This window comes from Python bivittatus, unplaced genomic scaffold (genome assembly GCF_059951505.1).
Source record: "Python bivittatus isolate LINGU-HERP-01145 unplaced genomic scaffold, Pbiv_v1 ctg000590_np1212, whole genome shotgun sequence".
Classification (NCBI taxonomy): Eukaryota; Metazoa; Chordata; class Lepidosauria; order Squamata; family Pythonidae; genus Python; species Python bivittatus.
The window spans coordinates 7767953-7782295 of NW_028277086.1; the positions used below are offsets into that span (position 1 = coordinate 7767953).

At 41.2% G+C, this 14343-nt stretch overlaps 1 protein-coding gene across 3 annotated transcripts in view; it reads right to left on the reverse strand.

The window, feature by feature from the left end:
* The window catches only part of KHDRBS3 (KH RNA binding domain containing, signal transduction associated 3), a 95201-nt gene that overhangs the window by 21386 nt on the left and 59472 nt on the right, over positions 1–14343 (reverse strand). For all 3 annotated transcript variants that reach the window (XR_015797552.1, XM_088148943.1, XM_088148944.1), the window contains exons 5-7: positions 13877–14016; positions 8633–8825; positions 10–92 (exon numbers count right to left, since the gene is read on the reverse strand). Coding sequence is in view for 2 of the 3 variants with exons in the window: in XM_088148943.1 (XP_088005069.1) it covers positions 10–92; positions 8633–8825; positions 13877–14016 (416 nt within the window). In the remaining variant the exon portion in view is untranslated. The remainder of the gene's footprint in view (positions 1–9; positions 93–8632; positions 8826–13876; positions 14017–14343) is intronic.

Consider the following 14343-nt stretch of genomic DNA (forward strand, 5'->3'; position numbering starts at 1 on the left):
CTTCCTTACCTTTGTGCCGAAGTGCTATAGCTGTTATCGTAGGAATCATAGCTCTGTTCATCGTATGAAGTGCCATATCCATCATCATATTCCTGGAAAGACAAGCCCACATAAAGGCACCGTTACAATTCAAGAATTGTATCAGAACATCAGTTTGTTTGTCTGAAGAGCACTCTTGCCAGAAACCTAAATTCGCTGATAAGATAGATGCTGGAGAAACTGATTAAGCACTGAGTGCTTAAGCGCTGAGCAGCCCACGTCTAATTCAGTGGACTGAAAGAAGCTCTGGACTTCCATTTCTGGAACTGCCTGCCCCACGGCAAGCAAAATCTTAGAAACACCTGATGAGAGGACATAGGAAACTACTACTCGGAAAGTTCATCTTTACTTACGGTCACATTAACTGCATTGGACAAGGAAAAATAAACAAGAAGAGGGGGAAAAATACAGTGGGGCAAAAAAGTATTTAGTCAGCCACCAATTGTGCAGGTTCTCCCACTTAAAAAGATGAGAGAGGCCTGTAATTTTCATCATAGGTATACCTCAACTATGAGAGACAAAATGGGAGGAAAAATCCAGAAAATCACATTGTCTGATTTTTAAAGAATTTATTCGCAAATCATGGTGGAAAATAAGTATTTGGTCACCTACAAACAAGCAAGATGTCTGCCTCTCACAGACCTGTACCTGCTTCTTTAAGAGGCTCCTCTGTCCTCCACTCGTTACCTGTAGTAATGGCACCTGTTTGACCTTGTTATCAGTATAAAAGACACCTGTCCACAACCTCAAACAGTCACACTCCAAAGTCCACTATGGCCAAGACCAAAGAGCTGTCAAAGGACACCAGAAACAAAATTGTAGACCTGCACCAGGCTGGGAAGACTGAATCTGCAATAGGCAAGCAGCTTGGTGTGAAGAAATCAACTATGGGAGCAATAATTAGAAAATGGAAGACATACAAGACCACTAATAATCTCCCTCGATCTGGGGCTCCACGCAAGATCTCACCCCGTGGGGTCAAAATGATCACAAGAACGGTGAGCAAAAATCCCAGAACCATATGGGGGGACCTAGTGAATGACCTGCAGAGAGCTGGGACCAAAGTAACAAAGGCTACCATCAGTAACCCACTATGCCGCCAGGGACTCAAATCCTGCAGTGCCAGACGTGTCCCCCTGCTTAAGCCAGTACATGTCTGGGCCCGTCTGAAGTTTGCTAGAGAGCATTTGGATGATCCAGAAGAGGATTGGGAGAATGTCATATGGTCAGATGAAACCAAAGTAGAACGTTTTGGTCTAAACTCAACTTGTCGTGTTTGGAGGAGAGAGAATGCTGAGTTGCATCCAAAGAACACCATACCTACTGTGAAGCATGGGGGTGGAAACAACATGCTTTGGGGCTGTTTTTCTGCAAAGGGACCAGGACGACTGATCCGTGTCAAGGAAAGAATGAATGGGCCCATGTATCGTGAGATTTTGAGTGAACACCTCCTTCCATCAGCAAGGGCATTGAAGATGAAACGTGGCTGGGTCTTTCAGCATGACAATGATCCCAAACACACCGCCCGGGCAACGAAGGAGTGGCTTCGTAAGAAGCATGTCAAGGTCCTGGAGTGGCCTAGCCAGTCTCCAGATCTCAACCCCATGGAAAACCTTTGGAGGGAGTTGAAAGTCCGTGTCCGAACATCACTGCTCTAGAGGAGATCTGCATGGAGGAATGGGCCAAAATACCAGCAACAGTGTGTGAAAACCTTGTGAAGACTTACAGAAAATGTTTGACCTCTGTCATTGCCAACAAAGGATATCTAACAAAGTATTGAGATGAACTTTTGATATTGACCAAATACTTATTTTCCACCATGATTTGCAAATAAATTCTTTAAAAATCAGACAATGTGATTTTCTGGATTTCCCCACCCACCCCACCCCCATTTTGTCTCTCATAGTTGAGGTATACCTATGATGAAAATTACAGGCCTCTCTCATCTTTTTAAGTGGGAGAACTTGCACAATTGGTGGCTGACTAAATACTTTTTTGCCCCACTGTAAATATACTAAAATAAATATACCATATAGCCTGAGAACAAGATTTATTATGTATGCATGTGACATATAACCAACTAACTACTGAACTGAATCCCCCCCCCCCCAACCCAAACAGCAATGACTATGGACAGAATTTAGCATCCTCTTTAGAAATTGTGGGACACATATTGATTAATGGGCAGAGAACATTCTTCTCAACCTCCCCAGCAATTAGATAAAAAGGGCAATGCAATAGCAAATATGTAACAGTCTTAATTTCCCCCTGCTGGAAGGCCATAAATGCTATTGCACTGGAACATTATCAAATCTCCCTTCCATTAACATTAATATGGAAGGGAGATCATTACAACTGTTCTTAGAGAAGGATCTCCCTACACTTGCTAGGCAACTGGCTAGAGTAAAAGGCCTTCCAAGTGAACTAACACCATATGAGGTACAAGTTGTACCCAAATCTTTCTGAAGATTAGGATCAAGCATCCAGTGCTTCAACTCCAATGGGGCTCTCTCAGAGCCAAGAGAGATCAACCACTGGGCTGAGACACCACAGGATTTGGTCAATTTTTTTCTTTCAGGATAATAGAAAATTATCCTGAATGATCAAAGAAGCAAAAGAGCAATCAATCAAGATCAATCTTAGCCAGCACTCTGAATACCAAAATTTCATCCAAGCCTCTAAAGAAATTAATCCAGATTCCAAACAAAGTAAAGGCCTGGAGATTCACCAAGATACTCTAAAATGCTCTAAATAATTGGATTGGACTTCTTCTAGAGGTCTCAGAATCCAGCAATGACAAATCTGTGAGTCATGTAACAGCTGACATGGCTGTTCTGACATGTTTACAGTGGTGGAGATGTAGTCACAAGGCCTGCTACAAGCACTGACAACTCCACTGTCCTGCACAGTGACCACCTCTCCATACAGATGAGGATTAAAACCCTGGATGCTGCGTTTGTGGTTTGCGGAAGCCATTACAGGTAGTCCCGTTTAAGAATGAGTTCTGTTCCCAAGGTCTGTCCTTAAGTCGAACTGGTATGTAAGCCAGAACAGTATTACTGTATAAGTAGTATTGTGTAATTAACTCAAACCATTGTGTGTTTAACTCAAATCACTGTGTATTTAACTTGAATTTTGCTACCATAGGCTCCATTCTTAACTATGGGTTGTCCTTAAACTGGGCATTCTTAACCCAGGGACTACTTGTAAAAGTCCAGCAATGCCTGCAGCTGGCAAGCCTCTTGATAACCAGGGCTACATTTGTTTTATCATAGTTGATGACAAGCCTTTCCTCTCTGCAATCCGAAGCAAGAGCTGGGAGCCTCTCCCTTAAACCCACTTGTGGTAGAAAGGACTGCGTAAAGACGACTGAGAGAGGGCTGCTGGCAGCTCTGGGGGGCAGAATTCAGGGCTTGCTGAAACGATGGAAGTAATACAGAAATGAAAAAGAAGGGGATGCATTTTTGTCTCATTCCTTTCTGAATGGGAAAGGCAACGTAAAGGGCCATGCTGAACCTGCCTTGAAGTAGTTTGATGTAATCTCGTAGTCAAAAGGAAAAGGTGGTGATTTATTTAAAAGGTTCCCAGTTTTGCCCAAAGCTTCTGGAAATATGGAATTGAGAACTGCCCTTAAATTAATAAAGAGTGCTGCTTTAAAGGCAGTTGAAATACTTTTCTACCAGGTGATGCAAGTACTTGTCAAGTTTTGGCTGACACCTCCTGAATCCAGCTTGCTGCTCTGCCAAACATTCTCCTATGCCAACCAGTTGACTAATTTCCCAAACAGATGCCTAGTCTACACTTTGCTAATTGGATTTAAAGGGCTAATTGGGCAGAGGTTTGCTGGATTCCTCCTTTCCTTTCTAATAATTTGGCACTGTAATTGATCACACACAGTGCTTGGAAATTGATTCAGAATTATCAGTAAGTGTAAACAGAGATCCTGGTTCCCAGTAATGTGTGTTGACCTTGGACAGTTGGCCTGGGATCAGTGCTCCCCAGAGAGGAGTTGCAGTTTTTCAGTTGTAAAATGAGTTGCAAGATTGCAAAGGGAGACAAACCCCTCAAAGGAAAGGGAAGAAGAATCACAAACTCTGGTCAGTGCAACAAGTAATTTTCTGGATCCTGGTTCAACAACAGAAGACAAATCTGAATTGGAGGTGAAATCAACAGGGATCTAAAAGCTTGTTTACTGTCCTCTGTCAGCAACCATACCCTATAATTTGTTGAATTCCTATCATTCAAGTCTACTGTGTCCTCAGATCAAAAGGAAAGGGGGTGCTAATAATATCCAGAGTGTTTTCTTGACCTAAGTTTAGTTTACTTACCTCTTCTCTTACTAGCCAATAAAATCTTTTCATTCTGAAAGGCTAGAAATTTAAATAACTGCAAAAGTGATTGGTGCTTAGAAACTGTCACCTCCATGCTGATCCCAGTCTTTTAGGATTCATAGTTGTCATAACATACATGTGCCTGTTGCAAATGATTTCTCTTTCAATCACCAAGCAGGGCACACTCCAGATTTTATTTTTTGTACTGATTTAAGTGTTCTAAGGTCCTTTGTCAAGGATCGATTATTACCTGGTTAGGGGTGTGTCTATGGCAGTGTTTCTCAACCTCAGCAACTTTAAGATGTATGGGCTTCAACTCTCAGCTGCTCACTGGGGGGATTCTGAGAGTTGAAGTCCACACATCTTAAAGCTGCTGAGGTTGAGAAACACTGGTCCATGGGTCTCTCTCCTGCAGTGGTATAACACCATGACAGCTGCTGGATTCCACTTAGTTCCAAAACTTACTTAAAGATCAGTTTGCTGTGGTGCCAAACATTTTGGCTAAGGCCTTGGTAACCTCAGCCTACTCACTGAACTCAGAGATTTCCCTGGTTTACTGATCTCTAGAGTACAGGTGGTGGAAATGCTTAAGTGAATTGAATTATGGTCAGCTTAGAGAGCAGTGGCTTTGAGGGTGGAGAGATTCCCCCCATCATTGACTGCATCTGTAGAAAATTGTTGGACAGCCTTGTTCTGAGTGGTGCAGGAGCTAACACAGCCTATAAGGATGGGCTTTGCTTCTGTCCTCGCTCATATCTGCAGACTGAAATCACCATTAGTGAGGAAAACAGGAAGGATACCAGCACATCGGCTTGTCTGATTTTACTGAATTGATTTCTGTTGTTTTCCTTAGGAATGTGGAAAGAATGCTCTCTTGGACACACTCTGTCCTCTAGACCCTGCTCTCTCTTCGCCAGGTCTGGCGAGGAGGAGTTCATCTGCAATCCATGGTTTCTCCTTAAAAAGTGATCACATGAAACTCAACACTGCTTTAAAACTGGGCCTTAATTAGGAGAGGCCTTCACATTGATATCTTTGGTGTTTGAGGTTCGAAGTGCTGCACAAATTGGCCACTTATGTAAACAAATGGATATTCTTTGAATTTTAAATAACTCTCAGGAATATGAATTTGAAGAGAAATGAGACGCAGCATAGGTTTTGGAAAGGCAAAATCAAATTTTAGACTGGGCTTTGCTTTAGTCTCCTGTCCTTGTTCCTTTGATGCTTGAGATAAATGTTAGTGAAAAACGTTTCAACTTTAGTGACAGCCAGTGTGATAGTGTTTAAAATGCTGGAGAGAATTGGAGATACCCAGGTTTATGTTTACCCTCCTTTGAAGAAGCGCAGTGGGTGACTTGGGCCAATCTCTCTCTTTCTCTTGCAGCCCAACGTATCAAAATTGTTGCTGCAGGGGAAAAAGGAAGGGAGATGCACAAAGGCTGATTTGAACTGGAGCAAAGGCAACATATACATCCAGCAAATAAAATGTTTGCCTCACATAATTCTAATTTTTAAAATGCCACAGTAACTCTGGTAACAACTCAAATTTTTTTTAAAAAAAATCCTGCTGATAAGAGCTTCTTAGGTGATGCCTGAAAATTAAAGTACTTTCCTACTGGAGGGTTCCTAGAAACAGATTTCTGGATTTATTAGAAAACCTCCCCCAAAATCTGTTGCATTGCATTTCAAACATTGTCCAAGCATAGAACTTGTTGGACACATACGTCTTTATTTATAGGCACCCTTGTCTGACATCTATGAGGGGTTAAAATTCTCTGAAAAGCTTGTTTCCTTTTTGAAAAGAGATGTTTTGTTCTGCATGTTGGAAGCACCTCTATCACAGGATTTGTAGACCTTTACTCTTATTTCACACTTGCTAATTTGGGAAACTTTTGGTAAAACCTTCCTAGGAAACAATGTAGGGTAAACCTGTTACTCTTTTATTAAAGATTTTACAACCTCCTCAAAAATAACAGTGTTAGACTCCTAAACTCAGATACCTGCCTCCATATTAAGCTTTCTCCTATACACAGACCCACAGAACTGGAAGCTATTAAAAAATCAGAAGGAACTCTAATATTTATTTACTGCAGATTCTCTGCTAGCCCAAAGTCACCCAAAGATCTCCCTGGCCCATATCCTTGGATTTCCAGCACTTTAACAACTTCACGATTGTTGACATGAGCCATTCTTTAAATATAGAAGGATCTCATTAAGTTTATTTTGCTCATTTCAGATATCAGGGGAAAAACTAAACTAATCTTTGGTTCCAAAGGGGCAGGGCCATAAAGGCATATCAGTGTGAAAACACAGTACAAACAGTGCCTTTTGGCAGGTTCAACAAGATATCCCAATGTAAGATGTTCAATTATTGACATACTTGAAAATTTCACCTACCATCTTTTAACCATTTTTAAAGTTCTAAATAATATAAATATAAAAAATATAAAATATAAATAAATTTTATAAATAAGGGACATTTCCTTTGTTGTCTAAGAAATTCTTCATCTGGCTAGCAGTATAACGGGGTAGAGTTCTAACATTTTAATTCTTGCAAACTGTTTTTCGACAGATGCTGCTGTCAATAAGTCAAAGTGTGCCACGAGACCACTTTGTAAAAATGGATCTAATGAGAAACAGTTGGTTTGAAGGTTATTAACTAACATCCGCATGCCTTCATTGATCAATTTGATGTAATAATTATTCAGATCAGAGTTATAGTCTGGTCCTGTATCTTGAAAACCACGGCTGCCAGCTACATTTCAAGGAATTTTAATGTTTCCTGGAAATTAAGCTAGTGGTTTTGCAATCAGAAACATTGGCAGTCATTGCAAAATGAATTCAAGACTGGTGAGACCCAACTCTTGGAAGTTCCCTGCATGGACAGACAGCGTTATGGGGTACTATGTTCTGAGAATAGGTTATACTCTGCATTATGCTCCTGCAGCACAATCAGCAGGATATAATAGTGTTGCCAACTCCATAACTGCAAAAGCACCTCATGGAATGATCAACATGGTCTGTGGCAGCCATGCAAAAGAATTCCCTGAAAGCAGGGAGATGCAAGTGCCTGCATCCAGCCCAAATGGAGCCCCCTCCCTTCCCATGTGGTTCTGTTCCATGTGGAAACTGTCAGAGAGCATTTGCTCCTCATGTCCGCCATGAGACATCTTTCTCCAAGCAGGAGAAGGTGAGGACCAAGTATTCTCTGCTTCCCTATGAACAAGGAAAGGTGCACTTTCTTGAAATGTTGGAAAGAAATTATGTAGAATCATGGGGCTTGGAACTCTGGCTGACAATCAGATAACTGTCCACAAACTGAACACAACAAGATCAAATGCTGAGTTGAGGGAAAAGCTACCAAAAGAAAGATCAAATTCAAAATTGGGTCCAATCTGGCCAGAGGCTGCAGAGGGAAAAAAATCAAAAAAAGATCCCCCAATGAATCCTTATGGAAGAGGCAGTTGGGTGGCAGCTTGGAAAGTTGCAGACACCGGCACTCTAAGCCCCTCCCTCCCACCATCTGGTTGGTCATGTGATCCAAAGAGGACTGATTATTAAGCAATTGGAAAGCATTCCCCAAAGCAGGGTCTGCATGCTTCCCTACCTTTTCCATGCAGAAGAGGAAGGACTGGGAAGAGGGAGGCTTCCTCTTTCTAATGCACTGTCCAGCAAATGACCAACCTCCCTGGTGATGTGGAGGCACAGCCCTTGACAAGGATTCAATTCCTCCCCTAGTTTTAGGTCAAGAGAACTAGCAAGTGAAAGTACTGGTTAGTTTCCTTACAAACTACAGATAAAGCAAAGGGGGAAAATGAGTCATTCCATACACTATCTCCCGTTTCTCTGCAAAGCAAAAACAGCAGGAAGGATCTCAAAAGTTATACTTCTTATTTACAATCTTGCTTGTGCCAAAATGGAAGAACGTTGGTTTATGTTTGTGATCAACAAAACCTGCCACAATAACCTCCTTATGCCATTAAGAGATTCTCTTTCTAACCCACTTGCTCCAATAATACAGACGGATGTCTCCACCACACAACAGAACTCTGATTATGTAGCCGCCTGACATCTTCTTTTACTTAGGATGCTTGTGAAAAATAAAGATGGCAGCTGGTAACCCCACAGCAACCATCCCAAAGCAATTTACTTTCTGTTAAAGGTGACCCAGGGAAAAATCAACTATCAAGGTAGGCATGTAAAGGTGGACCAGTTGCCATAAGAACTCCCATATAAATCCATTATGGGGGGACAGTACTCACATATTCCCCGTACGTATCCTGTGCTGGAGGTGGTGGAAGAGGTCGGTAACCTGCAGATGGAGGAACTCCTCTTGCCCTGGGAGTGATAAGGCTACGACCGCGGCTGACGGGACCTCTGCCAGAGGGAACTCCCCTGGGCGCTGGTGCTCCCCTTGGAATGCTTGTGGGTGGTGGCAGCACACCCCCACGGGCTCTAAGAGGAAGGAAAGAGGCAATTTCTATGAAAATGGCACCTTCTGATTTTTATCACCACCCACAAGCTCTTCCCTGGTGGACAGAGAGATCAGCACAGAATTACATGTGAAACATCCCATGCAGCACCATTTTTAACCCCAAGTCTGTTAATTGATAAGAGCAAAGGATTAGCAAATATACATGGACATAGAAAATGTTCAACAACTAGGAATGAATATGTATAATAGCAAGGAGCTTCTTCCCTTTGAAGTACAGTGGGGCAAAAAAGTATTTAGTCAGCCACCAATTGTGCAAGTTCTCCCACTTAAAAAGATGAGAGAGGCCTGTAATTTTCATCATAGGTATACCTCAACTATGAGAGACAAAATGAGAAAAAAAATCCAGAAAATCACATTGTCTGATTTTTAAAGAATTTATTTGCAAATCATGGTGGAAAATAAGTATTTGGTCACCTACAAACAAGCAAGATGTCTGCCTCTCACAGACCTGTAACTGCTTCTTTAAGAGGCTCCTCTGTCCTCCACTCGTTACCTGTAGTAATGGCACCTGTTTGACCTTGTTATCAGTATAAAAGACACCTGTCCACAACCTCAAACAGTCATGCTCCAAACTCCACTATGGCCAAGACCAAAGAGCTGTCAAAGGACACCAGAAACAAAATTGTAGACCTGCACCAGGCTGGGAAGACTGAATCTGCAATAGGCAAGCAGCTTGGTGTGAAGAAATCAACTGTGGGAGCAATAATTAGAAAATGGAAGACATACAACACCACTGATAATCTCCCTTGATCTGGGGCTCCACGCAAGATCTCACCGCGTGGGGTCAAAATGATCACAAGAACGGTGAGCAAAAATCCCAGAACCACACAGGGGGACCTAGTGAATGACCTGCAGAGAGCTGGGACCAAAGTAACAAAGGCTACCATCAGTAACCCACTATGCCGCCAGGGACTCAAATCCTGCAGTGCCAGACGTGTCCCCCTGCTTAAGCCAGTACATGTCCGGGCCCGTCTGAAGTTTGCTAGAGAGCATTTGGATGATCCAGAAGAGGATTGGGAGAATGTCATATGGTCAGACGAAACCAAAGTAGAACGTTTTGGTCTAAACTCAACTCGTCATGTTTGGAGGAGAGAGTATGCTGAGTTGTATCCAAAGAACACCATACCTACTGTGAAGCATGGGGGTGGAAACATGCTGCTTTGGGGCTGTTTTTCTGCAAAGGGACCAGGACGACTGATCCGTGTCAAGGAAAGAATGAATGGGCCCATGTATCGTGAGATTTTGAGTGAATACCTCCTTCCATCAGCAAGGGCATTGAAGATGAAACGTGGCTGGGTCTTTCAGCATGACAATGATCCCAAACACACCACCCGGGCAACGAAGGAGTGGCTTCGTAAGAAGCATGTCAAGGTCCTGGAGTGGCCTAGCCAGCCTCCAGATCTCAACCCCATGGAAAACCTTTGGAGGGAGTTGAAAGTCCGTGTCCGAACATCACTGCTCTAGAGGAGATCTGCATGGAGGAATGGGCCAAAATACCAGCAACAGTGTGTGAAAACCTTGTGAAGACTTACAGAAAATGTTTGACCTCTGTCATTGCCAACAAAGGATATCTAACAAAGTATTGAGATGAACTTTTGATATTGACCAAATACTTATTTTCCACCATGATTTGCAAATAAATTCTTTAAAAATCAGACAATGTGATTTTCTGGATTTCCCCCCCCCCATTTTGTCTCTCATAGTTGAGGTATACCTATGATGAAAATTACAGGCCTCTCTCATCTTTTTAAGTGGGAGAACTTGCACAATTGGTGGCTGACTAAATACTTTTTTGCCCCACTGTACCTATGTTCTCCCTCCCTCCAACGTAACCCAAACTTAATCCACAGTAAGGCTATGCAATGCTTTAGGGTCACTATTCTGGAATATGTGGGAGTATGAGTCTGTGTCTCATTAAAGCAGCTGCATCTCTTTCCAGGAGAAACCTTCCCCAAACTGAATCCCAAACATCCCACAGCAACTTTATTTAAGCAACTGATTGCTTAAATGTAAATGAAAATTAAGAGATATGAAAAATAGCAAAATACGTTTGTACACCATTTTTGGCAGAGCACCCTCAGTAACAAGTGAGATTAATGCATGAATCTACTGGATACTTCCAAGCCCTGGCCAGAAACAAATCTGCTGCAATAGTTTAGGGAAAAATCAATCAATCAATCAAAGAACAGTATCTTGGAGACTGGTAATGATCTTCTCAAACACTCATTAAGAGAGCCATGCATTTTCCATGGGTGGGGATATATGCTACCAATTTCAGATGATTGATCACAGGTCCTTCCCACCGTAGTTCATCACATACACCTCATCTGTGGTGGGTTTCTCCTGAAACATGGCTAGGGAATGAGATGGTATGAACTGCAGCATGAGATGTTTTAATAAAGGTAAAACATAGCATTGTGCACTTAGCAGATCTGCATGATAAAATGCATTAGGGAAAGTTGTAATCTACTGCTTCAGAGAGCTCTTCGCAACTAGTCTTTCGACTGAAAACCCTGAAAAAATATTAATTTCGTTTGTCTCTTCAAAAGGAGTCTTGAACATACACGCATACCGTCACACAAATGCCAAGTGGATGTAGAGATTATTTCACTAATCGGTATCACTTCTCTTGCCTGCTTCTGGCAATGGGGGATATCGCACACAGAGAAAACTCCACATGCTTATTTTTAATGCTTCAGAAATGAAACTTAAAGGTCATTAACCAAAGCAAAAAAAGATTTCTGGTTTTTAAGAAGGAGCCCTAGCAGCCTGTCTAATTCAAGGAACAGTCTTAAAGAAGGAAAAATATGTAAAGAGGCAAGCGGAAGGAGGAGGAGGAGAACTGTAGGGTCACCAAGCCACTAAGCAGTTTGAAGATTACTTCAGCGACCAATACATCCAACCTAAACCTTTTATTTTATAGAACGGAGGCTAAGCTTACATTTTTGTGTCACACAGATGGTTAGACAAGGATAACAGTTCATAATCTACAACATATGTACGCCCCTGTCACCCACAGGCACTCTCTCTCCCAGCAAATCAGAGACAGTAGAAAACAATCACATTTTCCTCTGGAAGCTCCATAGCTTCTTCTTTTTTAACCAGACGTGATTGTACCATTCACTAAATTATTTATTTTGTGCAAAACTTCTGGGATTTGCAGAAAGAGCCATCAGCAGCACTTTGTCTGTCTGAAATATTTATTTATTTCATCTGAAGAATTTATAAGGTGGTCCAAACTGAACAATGTGATTGTGGAAGGCTTACAAGGAAAAAAAAAATCCAAGATAAAAACAGCAATCAATAATGATCAGTAATAAGCAACCAGGCTCACAGGTCACCAGTTGAGAGAGAGAAAAATCTTAAAAATTGACATCAGAACATGACTAATGTTTCTTTATTCTTAACTATTAATACTTTATTTCCTCCCTATTTTATATCAGAACTGTTTTGTTTTCTGGGCTAATAAATAATACATTTTCCCTAAAGATACATATTTACTTAGCAATCCCTGAGATTTTTCAATTTTGCCTGCACCAAAAAACTATACCATAGTTTTGTATGACAATGTTGGCAGTGTCCATTACCTCAGAACTGTGTTTCTTCTTTCACGTTAAAATCTTTTTCCTAATTAATTCTTCTTACTTTAGACAGCATAAGTACATATGTAAAGCAAGGATATTTTTGTCCTAATTGCCTCACTCTACATTTGCTTTAATTTTTTTCACCATCTCTTTCTCCAGGTAAATATCCTTTCCTTTTTTTTTTTTTCATAAAGAACTTTATTAAGTTTCAACAAGTAATAAAATGTAAGGAAACAGAAAAAAAAAGAGCAGAAAAAGAGAAAAGATCAGAACAAGAACAGAATTTAAAATGCAGGAAGAAAAAAAAACAAACAGGGAAAAAAGATAACTTCTGACTTTCTTTGGTACAGGTACAAGTGTACAATAGTCACCTCTTACTCTAACATGTAAACTAATATGAAGTATTTCTATAGCTATAAAAAAAATAAATCGTTAAATCCCAGAATTACAATTTCATTACTTCCGGTTTCAAGCAAAAAGTCCAAAAACGGTTTCCAAATAAAAACAAGCAAATATCCTTTCCAAGGCCAGAGCAATCCCTCTTTGTTTTCAACTTCTTGAAGAATCTGGTGTCATCCAAAATTTTCCCCATCTAACTTCCCATCTGTAGTGCTGGGGCATTTGCCAATTCAATAAATGTTTATTTTAATTCAATGAGATAGGCCTGAGATGAGCTCATTTATTCCCGCTTGCTAAATTTTGATTGATCATTGACCAACAAGGTATGAAGGCAGGAGATAATGGTTTGCATACTTTTAAAGCGCATACGGCACATTTCAAAAAGGTTTCAGGAGGAGGTCCTAATTCATACATGACATGGTCGTCACTGATCAAAAGGCAGGCAGTTGTATGTCCCAGCAAAAACCTACCTCCAGCTCACAGGAAAAACTTCATTTCCCCTTTCAAAGACAACCTACAGATCAATATAATTAACGTGATGCTGTGCAGGTTTGCCGAGCAGCTTCCAAGGCATCTCATTAGCGACACCCTTTCTCTCTTCTGCCTTGTTGGTTTAGAATTGTTTCTCAGCTCGCACACCAGCAAAGTTGGGCCTTTTTTTGCCTTTTCCTTAATGAACAGATTACATTTTGAGAGAAAGGTTGCAGTATGAAATATACCCTAGTTTTCAGATGGTTTTGCATTCCCTAGATCAGTGTTTCCAACCTCGGCAACTTGCAGAATGGGTGGACTTCAACTCCCAGAATTCCCCAGCCAGCATGGCTGGCTGGGGAATTCTGGGAGTTGAAGTCCACCCATTCTGCAAGTTGCCGAGGTTGAGAAACACTGATCTACATCATTCTCATACAGCTGTCCATCCAAACATACTACAGCTAAAAGCGCAAAGCATGGTGCAAAAGGTGCAAAGTCTTTCTGGATATGCAAAAAAGTGGGAGAAATTAAAACCCCCACCCCCCGGCACTGCATACCTTGCCAAAGCAGGAGAGAGGCCTCCCCGTGCCCTTAAAGGAGGCTTTCCACGGACTACTGGAACTTCTGCATTTTCTGATCCACCATTCAAGTAAGTTAATTCCTGCAACTGTGCTTGTCGGATTTCATCATTGTAGTCCTAAACAGAAAAAGAAAAAAGAAAGGAGATGACGCCGTGGAAGGTACACTCATGTCAAATCTTTAAAAGCGTTTTTATTTCATGGTTTTCGTAGAGCTGGTGCAGACTTCTTTTTTTTTTTTGGTACTGAGCTGATTCAACAACTTGATAAAAAAAATGGTGCAAAACAAACATTTGAAATAAAGTATTCCACAGGATTTAAAAACTCCAAGTCTGAAACTCTCTTCTTCTCTTTAAGCTTACTTTAAGCTGGTGAGTGTAAAAAAAAAAAATACAAGAACTGTCTTGCTGGATCAAGCAGGGTTTGAAGATTTTTTTTTTCCTCCT